The following is a 20631-nucleotide window of genomic DNA, read 5'->3' as shown; positions in this document are numbered from 1 at the left end:
TCTGAATCCCACAGTCCAGCACAAAAAGCCTCCAAGCCCCCTTAACAACCTTACTGAGACTGAAAAACCTGCTTTCAATATGTATTCCACAAGATACCTTCGATTAAAACTAAATAGAGAACATAAGATAAAGATACAATCGGAACAAAGTCCTTGTTGGTGTTTATCACTTTTGAACACATGCATATTTTTTAAATGATGACTATATTTTCACCTAAAGAATGACTTCCAATCCCGAGGTCTTCAGTCTTTCTTTATATAAATATAAATTCTTTAGTTATTTTTTTCTCTTGGGTTTGAATGGAATCATACTGCTTAAACACTTCACATATCCACGATTATTTTTCCTCTACCGCTTTTCAGTACAATCCTACAAGCAATCGCTATATTTCTTGAATCTGTCTGTCAAATTACCATTTATTGCATTATAATTGAACACATTATTAACTTTTATTTTAAATAATATGTTCCATAATATGTTAATGTATTTCATTAATCCTCATGTTTAACACATTGGAAAAGATCCTGTAGTTGGGGGCTCTGGTTGCTGATGGACTCTTTAAAGGCACCCAGAGAGAGGAACCGTGAGGTCATCACTCGCTGCCTGAAGTCTGCAATGAGACACATAATCTTAAAACCAGCAAGTGCACTGTACCAGGAAGCCAAACTAGCCCTAATCTGTGTGCAAGCCATCATATGACAGTTGGGCCAAATAGCCATACAGAAGGCTGAGCCTCAGTGAAGCATCTGATTCTTGCTAGGGAGTTTTCTTTCCAATTTAGCAACCAGACAGAGAGAACAGTGGACAAAGAGTGTGATGAACTGTTATATAAACGATGGGCTGAGCAGGAGAGGCAAGGTGGGAGAGGAGAGGATTACTGCTCCCCCATTTCCACTTCAAGACATGAAACAGTTACGGGAGTGATTAGACCCACACAATTTACAGGATAAATCTTAGATTAGACACATTAATCCGTTCTCATCTTCGCACAAAATATCTGCCTCTGCTACCAGTTTCACACAGAGATACATATACTCAAACACACACACGGCAGGTTGTACACATCACTTTCAGATGCCTGTGTATATGCCACATACTAAAAGCAGCTTTATGCACATAATAGAGATATCTAATGAGAACACAATGTTCCCAAGCACTCTTCAGTGCTTTGCTGCTCTTCACTTGTAAAAGAAAGGGGTCTGTAACCTCAAACATGTTGGCAGTGGAACAACGGCTATTTGTAATCCATATATGGTTGAGTAGAGCATTCTGAAACTGCTTTCTGTAATATTTTGGTATGTATTTAATAATGTTAAGGTGATAATGAGAAACATTGTATGCTGTGCTGTCACCAGTAAATGAAAAAATTTTATTTTTCTTGTAGACTAGTGTTGAAGCCACTCTGTTAAAATCATGTTCTGAGCAACTCTAAGGTTTTTATGGAATTTTGAGACAGAAAATTGACTACGACTCAAAAATGTTTCTTCATGTTTTCTTTTTCAGAGAATGTTTACTTCACTGATGTCCGACTGAGTGTGGAGAGACGTCAGTGGGCAATAGTCTGTCATGCAACAACAATGCTGGTAGATTGAAATGCTATATTTGGTATATCCAAGTGTCTGAAAGTGTTCCAAACCTTTACAGAGCAGAAAGGATGTAACACAAATGATTGAATAGCAACACTGAAAAACAGATCAATGAACTACACATACTTCTAGGTGCTACAAAGTGAATCGATATTTGTGTGTGTGCGTGTGTGTGTGTGCGTGTGTGTGCGTGCGTGTGTGTGCGTGCGTGTGCGTGCGTGTGTGCGCGTGTGTGTGTGTGTGTGTGTGTGTGTGTGTGTGTGTGTGTGTGTGTGTGTGTGTGTGCTCATGTAAGCAGAATGTGTGAAATGCCTCAATTAATGAATGACTGAACGGTCTAAAGTTCTACCCTGCTGTGGTACTGTATAAAGATCTAGTTATGATCACAACTCTGCATTAGAATACAGTTTGGGCAAGCAAAGTCAGACGCCCGCGGATGTAGAGCGATGGATTTATTGTATTCCAAGTTCGTGGTGGGTGGACAAGTGGTCAAAACCAGGAAAGCCAAGACAGGGGTAATCCAAATCATTAAGGTAAACAGTCTGAGTCAAAAAGCCAGAGAGCAATAACAAACCAGGCAAACTATTCCAAAAAGGGGCAGGCAAAAATCAGAAGACAGAAAAGCAAAAAAAACAAAACCAATACACAGGAGAGAAATCACAAAGAGAACACTCAGTATGCACAGGAGATACTAGTGGCAATACTTCACAATACTGGGAAGTTCTAGTCAGGTTTAAATACAGCTGAATGTAGAGAAATAGATGATATCAATATTGTGGTGATGAGGATCTGAAGGAACGTGTATGATTGGTTGAGTTGTTAGCCGTGTGATGAACAGCATGCTGGGTGTTGTAGTGTGCTTAAGGTTTGGCCGACGTGACATAATGTTGTTGTGTGAATTACATAGAGGAACACAATACACACTGGCATCAATTAAATGCCTTAAGAAATTTGTTTTAATTAATGCCATCAGTGCTTATATTACAGATTCACCTCAGAAACTTGCTATCAAATAAATATCAATTTTGCCCAATCAAGAGGTTAAACTTCATTCATAAACTGTAAATTTAAATAAGACCGCTTTTAAACATGTAATCCAAAATTACAGAAATCCGAACACTTAAACTGCAGTGTCAAGACACCAGTTGGGAAAGTCTTCACTCAGTCATCAAAGCTTCAGCATAAACACAAAAAATGTATTACATGTACAGTTATGTGCAAAATAATAGCAGTGTATTTAAAACAAGTGAGAAAAAGCTCAGTCCTCATAATAGCATTTATTTTCATATACACAAAGGCACTGGAAGCACTGCACATTCAATTCCAAATGAAAACATGAACGAAATATAAATTTTTAAACTGAAAATGAAAAAAGAATACTAATTTTCATTTACAAACTTGAATATTTACAGTATGAACTGAAAGTTTTTTACAGATTTAGCTTTTCTGTTGCTCACTGAACTAATATTTAGTTGTATAACCTTTATTTCTGATAACTGCTGTACATGTGGCATGGAGTCAACTAACATCCGACACCTGCAAACAGATATTCCAGCCCAAGCTGACTGGACTAAATTCCACAGTTCTTCTGCATTCTTGGGTTTTGCATGAAAAACAGCATTTTTGATGTCACTCCACAAATTCTCAATCAGATTGAGGTCTGGGGATTGGACTGGCCACTTCATAACATCAATCTTGTTGGTGTGGAACCAGGATGTTGCCTGCTTGCTGGTGTGTTTGGGGTCGTTGTCCTGCTGAAACACCCATTTCATGGGCATTTCTTCTTCAGCATAAGGCAACATGACCTATTCCAATATTTTGATATATTCAAACTGGTCCATGGTGCCTGGTATGCGATAAATGGGTCCGACTACAAAGTATGAGAACATCCCCAAACCATTATGCTTGCACCTTCATGTTTTACAGTCTTCACAGTGTACTGTGGCTTGAATTCAGTGTTTATGGGTCATCTCACAAACTGTCTGTGGCCTGTAGACCCAATAAGAACAATCTTGCTGTCACTGAGCAAGGGCTAAAACCAGCAGGTACAACATTTGCTACCCTCGTTCGTTAAATAAGGGCCATAATTTACATCTGTTTCTTCATAGAATGAATGACCTCACTAATTGAACTCCACACCGATATTAATTTGAACACACCCCTTTCATTAAATGAGTCAATTACACCCAATTAGCAGCGTGCATGTCATGACTGTTGATTCTGTTGGTTGCCTATTACTCCGCTACACCTAGTCATGAATTTTCTTCCCATGTTATATTATCTTTTCTGCCAAAATCAGTAATTAAGGACATTAGTGATGTTAGACTGCTATTATTTTGCACAGAACTGTATATATTTATTTCTTTTATCACTTACAAAGACTTATATACATTGAATTCTATCCAAATGAGGAATCTATTTCTGAAATGTCTGATTATTGTCACTGTGAAAAATTACGAACAGTCAGAAAGCATAACAAACAAAATCAATAAAAAAAAAAGAATAATAACGTGCTTAGTTAATTAGTTAATGATTCTTTGATAATTGATTTGGGACACCTTGTAAATAGCCTTTAATTATGTTCAAAATCAAAGTACAGTATAATTACTTCTGTCATTTAGGGTATAGGGTGAGCAAAAGGGCTCTGATAAATGCTGGGGGTATATACTATACTGCAAGGAGAGAGCTCTATAAAGACTCTTTTTATGTCAGTTTGCAATACATCTTATTCGTATAGCAAACGTGAACCACTAATTCTCTCCTAGTGCACATTCGGACTCCTAGTGCTTAGTAAGACGCTCCTAGTGCTCAATAAGTCTCTCTTAGTGCTCACTCGGACTATCCTAGCACTCACTCTCCACTTGGTTTTAGTATAAACTTGACTCCTAAACTAAAGAAACAGGGCATGCAAAGAAAACCCAGTTCAAATGTTGCAGGTAGAAAGCGACTAGTCCATTAGGTGTAAAGGGGCAACAGAAAGCAGTTCTGCAGGCCCCTGCACCATAGTTTATGTCAACCACCTTGCACCTAACAGGAGACTTATGCAAGCTATTCACTTGTGGCCTATCCCATTCACTTATGCACTATCCCATTTTGTGACTAAGACTGACATAGTTGAGACTTCTGCAACTAAATAAGTTCTTTGTTCCTGCATCACTCAATGCACTGTCTCAACACTCAAGGATTTGCCATCAGCTGCAGAGCTGCAGTACCAAAGGCATTTTGGTAGGCATTTTCTTTATAAGATTTGCTTATTTCATAAGCTTTTTCTGAATGAAATTTAAAACAGAGTACATGACCCACATTCACATTCAAAGCAGGTATTTCATGTGTTTATGCTTCCAAGCTGGCACCATTGGAAACATTTACAGCTGCCTGTATTATTATTTATTTATTTATTTACATTTAATAATTTACTGGAGCAGACAATGTACAAAACACCCTGAGGGTAATGTCTTATCCTGGGGACTCAGGTTCAGAACAGTGCAAAGTAATTAAGCCAGTTTCTATCCTATATAATAGAGGTGGAGGATGTGTGTCTTTTACCCTGGCAGCCTCTGTTTCCTGTCAATTAGTCCCACTGTGGCCAGATATAGGCATCTAAAGACATGATGGAGCATGGTGCAGTTCATCTGTGCAGCATAATATCCGCAAGGCAAAACCAAAAATGTTGCTTATTAAAATATCATCTCTGTGAAGTCATGATGTGCTGTGAACTTACATGATAGACAGCGAAATACTGAGTGTTTTAGAGGATTTGTTTTTTCAGGTTTGTGCAAGGAGTTTGCGTTAACCCATAGACATTTTGTTTTTAGCCAAGCAAAGTGTTCAAATATCGCAACAGGTGTGTCATCATCAACAAGCAATAAGGATAAGTCGATGTTAGCAAAAAACAGTTAGGGAATGGCTCTGTTGTTAGGATTTCAGCTGTCAGTTTGCATAGTCATAATGGCACTAGCATCTAATGATCTTTACACTACTGCAATAAACAGTTTAGGGGAAGCACACCTGTATGGTTGGCAGGAAAGCATGCAGTCACATCCAAAATTTACCTTGATTTCTGGTAAACAAACAAACAAACAAACAAACCCAAAAAAACAACAACAACAGCAAAGTAATGTGCATATATGTACCATTTTCTGGTAAAATCTTCTTTTTTTTATTTGCAGTTAAACAGTGCTCAGCTATTACCCTGGTCTCAATCCTGTTAAGGAACTACATAACAGAATTTCTCCAGAAACTTAAGAAATGTGGCTATATTCCATTTCATTGCAACTGACAAAAACAAAGCAAGCAAAAAAAAAAAAGAAAGATGAAAATGCTGTTCGTCTCATGGCCTTCCTAATTATTTAGGGGATGGAAAAACTGGAACTGGAACTTATTTCCAACTTCATACCCATTCATGCAACAGATTGAAGGCAGCTAAAACTAAGTTTGCCTCGTCGATGGAAACATTTCCCGCACGCTCCGACCCACTCTGAGCACTAGGTGACTAATTTACAGCGCGTGGACCAAAAATGTACTCGCGCTGTTGACTGCCGCGGGGCAAACGACACGGTCGGTTCGTGATCTGTCCACTCTCTCGACGAACGCCAGACCTTCGGCTGGCCTGCTGTGATAGCGCGATGGATTTGCAATGCAGAACAGTAGCTGCTACTTAAAAATAATTCAAAGCAAGTGGAACGTCGCCACAGGGAGGCACGGCGCGCGGTGGGCTTTTTTAAACGTCCTCACTAGTTTTAAGTGTAGCGCGAGGCGGGAAAAACAGCCACGCTGCACCAGGTGCCAATGTGTGCACGCAAATGAACTAGGTACCAGGAAGATGCAGCGGTTTGCGCTTTGCCGCTTTTCCCTCTCTTTTACCAAACAAATTCGTGTAGGCTATTTCAGTTATGATCAGATTTAGAGCATTTTTCCTAATCCATCAAATGCACTTGCCATTCAGAGAAAGTTTAAAAGTATTTTGAAATTTTAACGGTAATGGAAGAAAATATATATGGACCACTGTAAGTGTTCGTTTTATATAACCCAGGCTAATCTTTTTTTCTCAATAACCACAAAGAATTCATTTGAGCCTTTTAATGTTACAGATAGTTTGAATGATCTACTGAATGTACTGTGCACCGGATCACGGAAGAGTTGTTGACGCCTGAGATTATCCCGGCATGTCAGAAAGCATTCCTCTTCGGAGGAACCTCACGGACCTGGGACCAGTCGGTCGCGCGTTGAGTCCGAGCGCACGCCCTGCCTGGGCTGTAGCGGTTCTAGCCAGCATACTCATCTTCACCACCGTGGTCGATATTGTAGGGAACTTGTTGGTGATCATTTCGGTCTTTCGGAATCGTAAACTGAGAAATGCAGGTGTGTATGATTCTTCTGTTTTATTTTTGTTTACCTAACACATTTTCCTGTGTGACACGCTCGTGTACATTTTTGGTGGAAACTTCAGGTGCGAAGGTCAGGTGAGATCTTTTTCTGTTTGCAAGCCCAGACGATCAGCAGGAATTGCTGCCAAACCTGTGGAAGGGTTTGAGCGTTATGCCTGCTGCACGTGCGGAGTACATATCTGTATGTGTGCTTGTCATTGATGTCGTATTCGGCTGTTCACGTGCCAATGACCTACACATTTTAAAAGGGAATATTGTGGATTAATTATGTAGTGATTATTAACAAACCCACTAAATACAAACCTTTCCATTTTTTAGCGCCGTTTCTGGCTGTCAAGGACCTTGTAATTAAATTTAATTTGTCCGATAATGCCGGAAGATGAGAGAAATTCTTTGTAGAGTTATTGTTGTTAATTATGAGATATGTAATAAGAAATACACTGCAGGTAAACAGATAACAAATATGCAAAAGGACCATCATATGAGATGTCACATATGCAAGATGACAAGAATGATGTCCTCCAGCATGAAAGCTAAAATACCATTAAGTCATCAGTTATTTCTTTGTGTGTGACATATCACAGTCTACTTTGGAGGTGATAATTTCCCCAATAATCATATTTCTACTCCTAAACTCATGCTTCTCTATATATTCTAATGTTTTCAAACATGTTAGTGGTTTTTTACAGACTGTGTGGGTGAATAGTAATTAGGCCTTGACACAGGAGTGGAAGTATGGGTGATGTCCAGAAGATGAGTGAGTAAATCCAGATGCTCACTATGTCTAAAAAGACTTGCTGAAATATGATATTCATGAGTTTGTTTTTTTAATTAAATAAACACACCCATGAGCAAATATTTATAGTTTTGAAAAGTAATTTTTTCATATTCAAATCTGCTTAAAATGAAAGCCGTTTTATTATAATAATGATAGTTACAGCAACTTAGTTTACAAAGCCACTTGTAAATGTTAGTCAGACTATTAATTTGCATTGTGCCCATTTCTAACAAACATTATCAGAAGCATAATGTGTGTAATAGATTAGCTCTTGAGACTGATCGTAAAAATTGGCAGTTTTCTTTGTTTGTTTTTTGTTTTTTGCCTGAAGGAGTTTTTGGATGCTGGTAAATGTTTTGAGATATGAATTTTATTCCAAGGAATGCAACTGTAGAAAACTTGAAATTGAATGTCATTCTTTTTTTAATAAAAAGCTGTAGGAGAACAAGTTCCCAGGAGGGGTGTAAGGAATGTCCATGCGCAAGAAAAAACATTTAACTGAATGTAAAAAGAAATCAAGAAACAGTTTTGTTTGACATTAAAGAATTCTCTAATTTCTTATTTCTCCTGGTATCTTATTATGCAACATGCAGGGATTTGAAGTTGGACTTGATTGCAGTGTGAGGAAGCCATAGGCAGTAGGTTGTATGTATGAGTACAAATATGAGTACTTTTATTCAGGTCAGAGCAAGACTCAGTATCAGAACACAAAGCAGGGGTCAAAATACAGGTGGGTAAATAAATCCATTATAATTCAGAAAACAGGTGTCAAAAAAGTGGAAAAAAAAGCTTTTCTAAGGAATGAAAGCAGCTGGTAAAACTACCATCGAAAGGTAGAACTGATGTAGTGTCTGCTCTGATGGTAACTTTGCTTTTATGGATGTGTTGATTAAACTTACTACAGTTTTTTTAGGAATGGATTTTGGGGTTCAATAGTTGCAAATATACAGCATCTATTTTTACATTAATGTATTGTTATAATATATAGTTTAATGCTGTCATGCAGTTGCCCCGTTTGTAACTACAACTCCTGGCTTCCCCCCGGCACAACCTCACCAGATTCTCGTCACCAGATTTTTAATGTCACCTGTTTCTAATTATTGCAGTCCTATTTATTCTTTTCTGTTCCGTGTAGTCTCTACGAAGGATTGCTGCTATTCTACTGCGTATACTGAGCGTTTCCTTGTGTATTTTCTCACTTTGCCTTTACCAACCTGTTTTGTTTTGCCTGATCTTTCTGTTTCACCTGCTCCTTTGGATTTGTCTGCCTCCTTTGATTGTCTTCTGGTTTTGACTCTGTACTGGTTCTTCTCTGTGATTCTATTATGTCCCTTGGATTTGTTCACTCTGACTACTCTGGCATTGACCCTCTCCCGTTTCATTATCACGATTGCTGATCGCTCCGCTGTAAATAAAAACCCCTTCTATATCCGCAAACGTCAGACCGGTTGGATAATGTTACAAATGTATAATATAACGACAGTAGAAACCTTAGTCATAACAGAAGCAAGCCAGCAACAGAAGGGCCATCACTTTGAATGCCAGACCTAATTGGGTGTGGTTGGTGTTGGGATTTTGATCCAGAGCGCAGCCAGTACTGGGGTTCTAGTTATGACATGTCATCCATTGTGCCCTTAAAGCACTTAATACCCATTCCCTATGTTGTGCTCAGAGCTGGGCCATCATCCAGCTATAAATGTCATATTTCTGCTGTGAAATAAATGAATCCAGTATCATTTGTATAATACTAGCTAATGATATCTCATGGTCCCATCAGAAGAGCTTAGAGGGCCATTCAAGCCCAGCAGTGTAGAAACAATGACTGAACACCAAAGCAGAGGCTCATTGTCATCTGTGGTTATTAAACTACTTTTAGGACTTGAAGCATTCAGCCAGCACTTGTTTGTATAGCTGAAGTCATTTTAGTCATATTGACTGGAGAAGGATGTTGAGAAACAAAGAAAAAACTATTGGACATCGCTATAGTCACTGACTGTATTGCTACTTCCACATTTTATTTTCCCACTCATCTGTATATACGTCATCAAGCTCAGACTACTGCCTGTGTCTACTGAGTTCCCCTCCCCTCCCCTCCATGAGCCATTATCAGGCTGAAGAAGGTGTGAACCCACTGAATCTTCACACCCATCAAACATCACGCCATGCTCACTGCCAATCATGTTTGGAGCGTTGCAGACACACATCCCCACGCTGTTTATGTGATATTGTCAACAGCAAAATAAGAATAAGAATTCCAAATGTGTGTCTTATCATGGTGCCTCAGCTCAGCTGTGAATCAGCTTCATGGTCATATACATGTTCCTGGATGTAAGAAAAAGAATGTTTGGAGACACTATCCTGTAATTAACAGTTCACTCTGCTAAGATGCGTTGTTGTCACCCAAAGCTAAATGCTTTAAATATCTATAAATGAGCATAAGTGGAGGAGACAGTAAAGAAATATCCAAACGAATACATGAATAAATCAATGCTAAGGTGAGCTGATGTCTGTCTTCAGTGGAGAATGAGTACCCCGTGAAAGTAAATGAACTCACTGTCCTATTCAAAAGCGCTTCAGTGCTGAAGCTCAGTTTTCTGCAAACAAAAATGATCAGATTTGTTCAAAAGATGAAAAGGTGACAACCAAATTCTGCAAGTTTCTCTCATTGGTGAAAGACATAGATGTGCTCATTTAGTCCAATTAGGCATTTTTGCATCGGCGCTGTGATGCTAATGTTGTTGACATTCCTATTTCTAGACTGTACTGAGAGGTAATTCCTTTCATGCTTTCTTCTGTCTTTTATTATTCAAAAATGTGTTATTATGGCAAAAATATGTTGATATATAGGCTGATATTAATAAAATACTTGAAATTTGCTTTTTACAGGGTGGAGGGAGGCCCTTTATGTTCAAAACTAAAATGAACTTTTACATTTTCAGTGTTCAGTAATCAGTAAAGTAGTCTCCTTTAGAAAGTGTGAGATGTACCTCTGTCTGGGGCTGGCCTTGTTGAGAACTAACACTAACACTGGTTCAAGTGTATGGCACACTGAGCGTGTGTGCGGGGGGATGAGAGACTGCTTGTGCAAGATGTCGACTCCCTTGGTAGTTTTTGCATCTGCCAAGCGTAGGTGTTGGGGACTTCAAAGTGGGTGCCGAATGTACATTAACAAGACCCTTGCCGGTCAGTTGGGCTTCAAAGACATCCCCCGTGTCTTACATCTCCTTCCTCTGATAGACGTGGCTCTGTCTCCCAGAGTCGGCATTTGCATGCGCCAGACTCTCATAGCAGCTCGTTAGGCTGAAGCGGGAACACTGCCAGATTTCAACTCCCCTCAGTGGGGGACGGAGGGAAATTTTTCCTTCAACCGTCATCAGTCCAACTTTACTGAGATGTGTTCAGTATATCTCACAGGTAGTATTTCTCTGGCAGATAGGTAGTAAGTGTGCATTGGAGCTAAGCAAACTCAAGATGGAAAACAGATGGGTGTAGTTTTTGAGTGCTCGAAGTTCTCGGACTGCAACTGAACTAAAATTTGTTTTTGTTATCTAAAAATGTATTGTACACCTGCGATCTCTACAGGGCAGAAGATAATGTCATTATTGTGTATGATGGCATCATAGATTCTTGCAACCATGGTATTATTATGTGGTATCATTGCTATGTTTTATAAATTGATATTGTTTCCAGCATGTAGCAGATTTGATGAATCTAAGATTTAATTAATTAGACATACACCTAATATTTCTGTCATATACATCTATTTCTCAGATTATTAGGCTCATGGATGAAAGGTGTGCTATATCTTAATCAATACTCCAAAAAAAAGACCTGTTGTGCCTTTAATGAATGGTGGGACCTTTCACCTTTGCCTGGCTTAGTTGAAAAGGGATTATTGTTAGTGAATGGTGTTGTGCCATCAGATGGTGAGATTTCACCATTTACACATGAGTGTGATGGAGGAGAGAGAGAGAGATGTAAAAATGGCACCTTCTGCTGTTAAAGTCTGTACATCCTGTACATCCTGTGGCTTCTTTTACTTCAGTCAGGAACTTCGGAAACTTTTTGAATCATAAAATACCATTTATTTATTTATGATACAGATAATTGATATATAACTGATAACTGACATGGAAATGTCCACATACAGGAGACATTTTTTGCAGATGTCAGACTTTGCATTTTAGTCATTTTTGTTGACTTCAGTTGAATGGTCAGTTAATGATAGTTGTAAGACTTGAGCAAAATTCTTGAAATTCAATATTATTGGTGTAATGCACAGGAACAGAATGAGACACTTGCAGATATTTGACCAATATTTGGCTTCATTAATAAAGGGGTAATCCAGAGCGGAAGTTGTTGGCCAAGCAGAGGTTCAAAGCCAGAGAGAGAGCAACCAGAACATGGGCCAGGCAAAGGGAAAGCTAAATGGGGACAGGTGGAATGAGTCAGTAAGCAGGAGAGGCAAATCTGGTGAGCGTGTGTCTATTGGAAGATCTGGGTTGAGCGACAGGAGAGCTAACATCGGAAGGATGCTGGGAAACGGAGTCCAGGCTAGTAGGTATGACAACTGGAATGTTGAATTTACATTTCCAGAATTTGGCAGACACCCTTGTTCAGAATGACTTACAGATGTCCTTTGTAGTCTCTGTGAAATCCATATCATCATGTGAGCATAAATGGATCAGTGTCAAGAATACTATCAATCAAAGCCCTAGCTAGAGTGAAAAAGAAGAGAATGTGCTTAGTGATTCAGTGCTTTGTGAAGTGGTGAATTGTCTGTTGTTGTTTAAACATATACAGTGTGTCAGCTTTATGGACAGGCAGAGAGAGTTCATTCCACCACCAGGTGCCAGAACACAGAGCAGAAGTTGAACACAAGCTGTGTACCAGTATTCTGCATGAGTTGCAGGGGTCGGATGATACAGGCCTTATCTGAACTGCTTGTTCTATCTCATTCCATAAATATGCAAATGTAAATGTAAGCAAATGTATCATTATTTGATTAACACCTATAAATGTCAGATTGCTTAAATTAACACCTACAAATGTGAGTTTGCTTGATTAAACACATGCAGTGTTCATATAACTTCTGCTGAATAGAAATGAACAGAGGTGTGAGTAGGTGAAAATAAGTCACAAATATGCCTCAAATGCAGTCTCAAGTTAAACAAGTAGTCAAGCAAGTAATCTCAGAGCTCACATTCAAGCAAGTCAAATTGAGTTGCGGTCACTAACTTGCCACTAGTCAAAGTCAAGCCCTGACTGCATTTTCTACGTAAAGCTGAGTCTCACAAATAAGTTACAAATCAGCATATGCATGACTTGAGTTTAACTCAAGTGAAATCATGTGACCTAAGCCTGGCACCCCTTTAAATGGACTTTGTAAGAGTCATTCTAAAAATTGATCCATGTCGTTCTACCCTAAATCCAGATTTGTTGCGGGAATCATGACATCTGGGATCAACAAGACTATGAGTGTAGACTGCCACAGTCAATATTTTCACAGCAATTGCTTTTTACTCTACAATCTGGAGGCTGAGTGTCCAATAGAACTAATCTCAGAAATCTAAGAATCAAAAATAGATGCGTATCAATATACAAAAGATTGGCTCAGTCTTCTGAGCATCGGGCAAAATTTGTTCCAAAGTTCCATATCAGATCATTAAATTGTTGTTATGTGTTAGAGCTCTGAAACTACATTTCCGGAACCTAAATCTTAAGGCTGATTAAAGACTGAATCCCATAGCATTCTGTGACCTGTTTCCATCAGCCCAAAATTAAAATACATAGTCTTATGACTCACTTAAGCTACATATTTTAACATTCATAAATGTGCATGCTAATGCCTATATACAACATCAAAGGAGCAGCTCGACTTGTTAACGCTGCCCAAATGTCAGTAATGCTAGTGTTAATGTTTGCAACATCACCTTCCCAGTTCAGTGCAGGAGAGAGAGAGACATAATGAGCCATCATAATCACGTTGTCCTGACTCATTCATTCCACTTTAAAGAAAACCAAAGGTTGCCATGTTGCCATTTAGAGCCAGGAAATTGGATGACTGGAACCTGAGAAAGATGGGAGTTTTTTGGTTAGAGAGACTGCCATGTGCAGGAGGAGATGTCTTATTCAAGTCGAGGTCTGAATAGCAGCATATGTGGAAAAGAGAATGGCATACTGACGAGGGCAGAGACTTAATAAGACTGAATGTGCAAGTGGTCAGCTTGTGGTAGTGACTGAATACTTTTTAAAACATATTACATTTAGCCACACACTGGGTTCTGCACAAACATTTTACAAATATACAAGTCTTTTAGGGAGAGAAGGGCATTTTTGAAAGAGCGAGTCACCCAGACCACTGCTGCATGGTGGTGCTGAACCAGTAGCTCTAAGGTTGTTAATTAAACATCTTGGGTGAGCTTAAATGAAGGCGTCCTCTTGATTCCTGCTCAAGGCAGGCATGGTGCTGGACTCAGGCTGTAATGCGGCCAATAAAATGGCACATTTTCCATAGTGGGATTTTTATAGAGCTGTGGGTGCAAGCATCAGGGTTTTAAATCAGATATGAGAAGCTACAAGAAGCCAGCAAAGTGAACACAGCAGTGGGGGGATGGGTCTAGCAATGGGAAGGATTAACTAGGATAAGCTTTACATGCCTAAAGGCTTAGCATTTTGGCGGAAGGTTACCAACATATACATCTTTATAATCAATGGATTAAGATCAAATTCAAATTTCATAAACCTTACCAAAATAAGTCTAGTAGCCTCAGTCACTACAAATAATGTACTTCGAACCTCAAGTATGGCCCGGCTTGAAATACCTTGCTTCAGGTCTCATGGACGACAAGCATCGAGACTATTTTCTGTCTTGGCTCCAAGATGGTGGAATGAACTCCCACTTGCTGTCCGGACAGCAGAGTCCCTTGAAGTCTTCAAACGCAGACTGAAGACTCATCTATTTGCAGAATATTTAAAGGACAACTGACCCTGCTCCCATATTGACTGACTAAATTAGTACTTATGGTAGGGTATTGTTTATGTTGTTTAACAAACTCTAGCACTTATTGTTTATTGCACTTATCAATGTTTAAGATAGAGCCTATGTATTTTGTACTTCTAGGTATCAGCATTGATCCCTGTATTCTATAGCATTCAAGTTCATTGGTATATTGGACTCTAACCTACTGTACTGTACTAGGATATACTCTATGAGTAACTGACAAAGAACTTTTGTAAGTTGCTCTGGATAAGAGCATCTGCTAAATTCCATAAATGTAAATATAAATAATGAATCAGATGTTATAGCAGTAAAGAACTTGTAGCTCAATTGATGTTTAATGATTTTAAATTGATGGGATTGCAATTCAACGTGTGAACTGTTTGATTTGAAAATATAATGCAAGCCAAGTGACAAATAATGAAAACAGGAAAACATGTAACCACATAAAGAAGTGCACTATAAACAATCAAGCTTGCCTGGAAATGTGCAACAAAGAATTAACTAACTTTTGCTTTTACTTTCACAATGAGAGATAATAGGTTTCGAGGAAGAGACCGGAGAGGTTTCAAGTTCCTTTTTCCTGCAACTGTGATGAACAGAAAACCAGCGCTAATTAGCGCTCCCATCAGACTGCATGTGATTCTCCATAATGCCGCACCACTCTCTTAGAAGTTGCGCGTTAGTCCCGCAATGGGAGCAGTGTAAAATTTAGTTCAGAGCAGATTGTATGCAGTGGTCAACTGGCTACACTGAAAGATGTGCCCTCGGAATATCCACGAAGGAGCCTTTTTTCATGTATAAAACACCCCATGTGGTACATGAAACAGTATTCATGGTGAATATGAAGCACCATGGACAGCGGCACCCTTAAAGTGAGGCGTGCAGCAGTGCAACATGAAGTGCTCAGACACATCCGTGTGGAAAACGTGTTGGACAGCCAAGAATTCCTAATATCAGCCGAGAATTTCTAATATCTAAAATTCACACAAAATTCACCGCCATGGTTTAACGTTATAAGCGTCCTTGGGAGATTGGACCATCTGTTGTGTTCAAAAAGTGAAAGAAAAGTAGTTTCACAACTAAATAATCTATTTTGTACTGATTTTTCCCACTTCATACAACAAAACTATAGTATCAATTAATTAAAAATTTGAGAATATTATGACAAGGCAAATACTGTACAGCATTCAACCACTTTGACTTTGCTTCATGGTTATCTTGCCCATGATGTTACGCTATGAACCCCTTCATTCTAAGCCTCTATACCGGCTCACACCTTTGTTTAGATTTACTATCTCCAGATAGAGTAATCGCATGGCCCAGTTCCAGTCCATTAGGAGTGCATGACAGAAATAAGTTCCCCTAGCGGGGCTTTGTAGATTTTTTTCCCTTTAAAGTTGATCAGGCTCCTTAAAGAATATTGCGTGAGGGTCAGCTTTGTCTTGTCATCCACCTTCTCCTTGTGTATCTGGTCAGTAGAGGGGTCTGGAGCTGAGGTTGCACACGTCTGAGCATACACAGTTTGACAAGAGAATAGGGGTACATTCCTTTATTCCTATGACCCTCAGGGACATGGTAATCCTCTCTGGCCTTAGTATCGGTCAGCCTTGGACATTCCGCTCTGCTCTCTCATTAAAGGCCTCTATCTTGCTCTCTCTCTCTGTCGTCCCCCCACCCCCACACACACACTGATAGATTACCTCTGTAGCTAACAGAAGGGATCATATCACATCAGATGCTTAGTGAGTAATGAGATTGCTGAGAAAGGAGGGGAGTGTTTGGCTCTCTGACTGACAATGCTGAACTGGGTGGATGTGCGAGTTCCACTTTGCTAAGATCTCTGACTTCAAAATCAAACAGTGAGCTTTTCATATGGCACAGAAAAAAGAACTGAATGTATTTGTATCAGATTAGTCTCATTTTGTCATTATATAAAACAGTTTTTCACAAGTTGACCGTTTTCTTATTAGATTTTCTCAGTGTAAGATATTTTATAAAATTTTGTCTGGGTTGTTATTCTGTCCTCAAGACCTTAACTTAATCTGCAATTATCATTTCATCCAGATAAGTGCATTGAACCTATTGTTTATAACAAATGAGGAAGTGGTTTGCTGTTTAACCTTGCATGGCTATAGGTGTGTGTGTGTGTGTGTGTGTGTGTGTGTGTGTGTGTGTGTGTGTGTGTGTGTGTGTGTGTGTGTGTGTGTGTGTGTGTGTGTGTGTGTGTGTGTGTGTGTTGGTGAATGTTTCCATCTTTGTCTGAGAGATAAGGAGATCTAAGCAGTTTGGGGCAAAGATCATGTGGTTATTGGGCATAGCAAGTCACACCCCAATACAATCAATCAGGGTAACCTCATGATACATACTGGTTTGCTTTCTGTGATATATTTGCAGGTGGCTAGATAATCCAGATGCAAATTCATGGAATAGGGCCAGCAATAAGTGGAATAGTATAGTATGGAGCCCAATTGCATTAATCATCCCCAAGTGTTCCTTTGTGATTGGACATAGTCCAATCTGCAAGTGCCAGCATGATGACTAACCAACAAGATCGCAGGTTGAAATAACATGAGCGATAAATGAAGGTAATATATGCAGGGCATTAATTGCAGGAGGGCAGCAGGTGAAAAAAGCTTCCATGGCCTTGCACTGTAAAAGGTTAACCACTGTTATGGTGCAATTATGGTGACCAAAGGACTTCTTGTACAAATGAATTCTGATTCAACCTTCAGCCCCCCTTCTCTCTCTCTATTTTCTTCTTTCTCCTCTTCCTCCTCTCCTCTGTCATTCCCTCCCACTCCTTCTCCAATTTTTCCCTACTCTCTCACTCACTCTTCCTCTGCCCCACCCCCTTCCCCTAGGAAACGTGTTTGTGGTAAGCTTGGCCTTTGCTGACCTGGTGGTGGCCTTTTACCCGTACCCACTGGTGCTATACGCACTCTTCCATGACGGCTGGTCGCTGGGCAACACCCAGTGCAAGGTGAGTGGCTTCCTCATGGGCCTGAGTGTGATCGGCTCAGTGTTCAACATCACAGGCATCGCTGTGAACCGCTACTGCTACATCTGCCACAGCTTCTCCTATGGACGCCTCTACAGTTCGCGCAACACGGTGCTCCTGGTGGCACTCATTTGGATGCTGACTGTGCTGGCCATCTTGCCCAACCTGTTCGTGGGCTCGCTGAGCTATGACCCACGTGTCTACTCCTGCACGTTCACACAGACGGCCAGCAGCACCTACACAGTGGCTGTGGTGGTCGTGCACTTCCTGGTGCCCATCACCGTGGTGACCTTCTGCTACTTGCGCATCTGGGCACTGGTCATCCGGGTGCGTCACAAGGTGAAGAGCGGTGAGCGGCAGCGGGTGCGACCCAGCGACCTGCGCAACTTCCTCACCATGTTCGTGGTGTTCGTGCTGTTCGCCGTGTGCTGGGCGCCACTCAACCTCATTGGCCTGGTGGTGGCCTCTGACCCCGAGGTCATGGCACCACGCATCCCAGAATGGCTGTTCGTTATGAGCTACTTCCTGGCCTACTTCAACAGCTGCCTCAATGCAATCATCTATGGCCTGCTCAACCGGAACTTCCGCAAGGAGTACAAGCGCATCGTCACGTTCGTCTGGATGCCACGGCTGTTTGTGACTGAGACATCTCGGGCGGTGACTGATGGCATGCGGAGCAAGCCTTCACCAGGCGCCATCAACGAGTAAATGACATCCTTGGACAGTGGCTATTTTTGCTCACCTCAAAGGAGACTCGTGGGAAATGTAGTTTGGCCAAGATGGCCAAATCTGCCTTTTTAACGAAAACTTGTTAATTGTCAGTATGCACAGCTCAGGGTGTCTTATCTCTGCTGTTGTGGAGAAATCAATTTCAAAGTAAGTATTTCACAAAACTTACAGTGAAGCCATGTATATTACAAAGTGTTTCCTTTAATTTCATTGGTGACAGATAATCTTGTGATTTGTATTTACTAAAGTGTCATTTTTGTGTTTCATTTGTAAATGAGATTTGACCTGTCCTTATATATATATATATATATATATATATAGAGGCACCTTATATATATAAGGTGCCAAAACATACATTATACTAAATACATGACTGCTTTATTAAAATGAAATCAAGGCTGTAATGTTTTAATACTGAAGTGTGTATAAACAATGATATTTTTAGTCACAGAAAAAGCTCTGTCTCTCAGAAGCAGTAGTGAAGCTGAATGAAGTATACCTTTCCATATCTTTTACTGAGGATTTATATAAACGTTGTAAACAAACAGCAACAGGTAAGAAGCTTCATCTCATGCACTCTGTGGTCATCTCTTTACTCCTTTAACAACTGTTAGTGGCAAAGAAGTGTGAGAACAAGCATAGGGCATTCCTCGAATGCTGCCTGGAAATCGATTGAATATATTTGTGCACTTCAATTAGGCTTGTGACGGTGTAAAATTGACTCCACCATGACACAACGCATGGCCAAGAATCTCGTGTGCTATGTGTGAGCATGATACTTCACTTCTGGCCTCGGTGCTGGGAGGATCCCTATGGAAACAGTGCTGTGTATGCAACAGGTCTCAGTGATGATGAAGGAGTCAGGCCAAGCATCAGACAGAATCAGATGAGACCACCAAACCTTACAGCAGCGGATCTGGAGGGAACTGGACAGCACCTGTGCAGATGGTGCTGAGGAGAATAACTAATAACACAAGCTCTGAGCCAATTCTATAGTCATGTAATAATCATGCCACTAGAGACAGAACTGCTTTCTCTTTAATAAAAAAGCAAACACACACAAACACACCAGTTCATGTCTGGCAGTAGCAGGGGCCAATTATCTAGTCCAGCAGTAGCAGGGGCAGACTCCTAGGCTATTCTATCAAATTATTCCACAGTGAGAGTAGTGCTCCCTTTACACATATACACACACTCACTCACTCACTCACTCACTCATTCACTCACTCTCACACACATACACACACACACACACAAACACACACGTCTAGTTTCATTCACCAAATAAAACACATTAAGTCCTATAGTAAATCCATTAAGTACATTAAGTCCTATAATCCTATTCTGAAAATGAAAAAACTTGGAATCCCATCACACATGGACATAAAGAGTGGAAGGGAGGAAACCCTTTCACACACAATCAACCTCTTTGTTGCTTCACTACAAGAAGAAAATGGAAAACAAGGTCAATGCGGAACGGCCAATGTTTTCCCAGCGCTCTCAGACTGAAGCTCTTATGAAGATCCCCATGAAACATGACAAGCATCAACTATTCAAGCATTCAATCATCCTTTAGCAAGAACTCAGGCAATACAGGCTAAACTCGCACTTAGACAGCACTTATCTGCTGGAGATGTACTGTAACAAATGTTTGTAATGAAAGAGATAAGTAACAGCTCCTCCAATTAAAAATGCATATTTTATAAGCAGGGCAGGGAACAAACTTACAACTTTAGCATACTGAATTAGCTTCTGGTGCAAGATTCTGATAGTAATCTTACCAATTTTCCTCTCAGTTTCCGACTTTTATCTCTTTAACAGGAACACAGGTGAAACACATAAAAATATACTTTCTAGCAGATACTTTTGCAATCAACACTCTGCTTTTACAACCAAACAGCACACACATCGGTGAGAAGCAGCGGCCAATTCCACCCTGGGGGACTGTGTTGGGTGTAGGGAACTGGAGGGTGTATAATACCCAGGACAGAGCACCATCCATCACCGGGCATGCAGACATACAGTCATTCACATACACCGTCACACCAGGACAATTTAAAGTAACCAGCTGACCGAACCATGTTTTTGGACTGTGGGAGGAAACCGCAGACCCTGCAGCAACCCATGCAGACATGGGGACCCAACAGTA

General features: G+C 40.2%; 1 protein-coding gene across 1 annotated transcript; it reads left to right on the top strand.

The window, feature by feature from the left end:
- The first annotated feature begins 6698 nt into the window (after positions 1-6698).
- Positions 6699-18613, top strand: mtnr1bb (melatonin receptor 1Bb). The gene is made up of 2 exons (XM_027016995.3): positions 6699-6948; positions 17617-18613. The coding sequence occupies exons 1-2, from the start codon at positions 6753-6755 to the stop codon at positions 18459-18461; spliced, it is 1041 nt and encodes a 346-aa protein (XP_026872796.2). The 5' UTR covers positions 6699-6752; the 3' UTR covers positions 18462-18613.
- The last annotated feature ends 2018 nt before the right edge of the window (positions 18614-20631 follow it).

The sequence above is a fragment of the Electrophorus electricus genome, chromosome 19 (genome assembly GCF_041902795.1).
Source record: "Electrophorus electricus isolate QZ-2024a chromosome 19, ASM4190279v1, whole genome shotgun sequence".
Classification (NCBI taxonomy): domain Eukaryota; kingdom Metazoa; phylum Chordata; class Actinopteri; order Gymnotiformes; family Gymnotidae; genus Electrophorus; species Electrophorus electricus.
Note: the sequence above shows the minus strand (reverse complement) of the source record. Positions and strands in the feature narration are given on the sequence as shown.

Excerpts from the sequence above, each read along its gene's own strand:
- mtnr1bb (XM_027016995.3), top strand. The coding sequence starts at position 6,753 with ATGTCAGAAAGCATTCCTCTTCGGAGGAACCTCACGGACCTGGGACCA. Across the intron at positions 6,949-17,616 it reads TCGTAAACTGAGAAATGCAG|GAAACGTGTTTGTGGTAAGC; the intron begins GTGTGTATGATT and ends CCCTTCCCCTAG.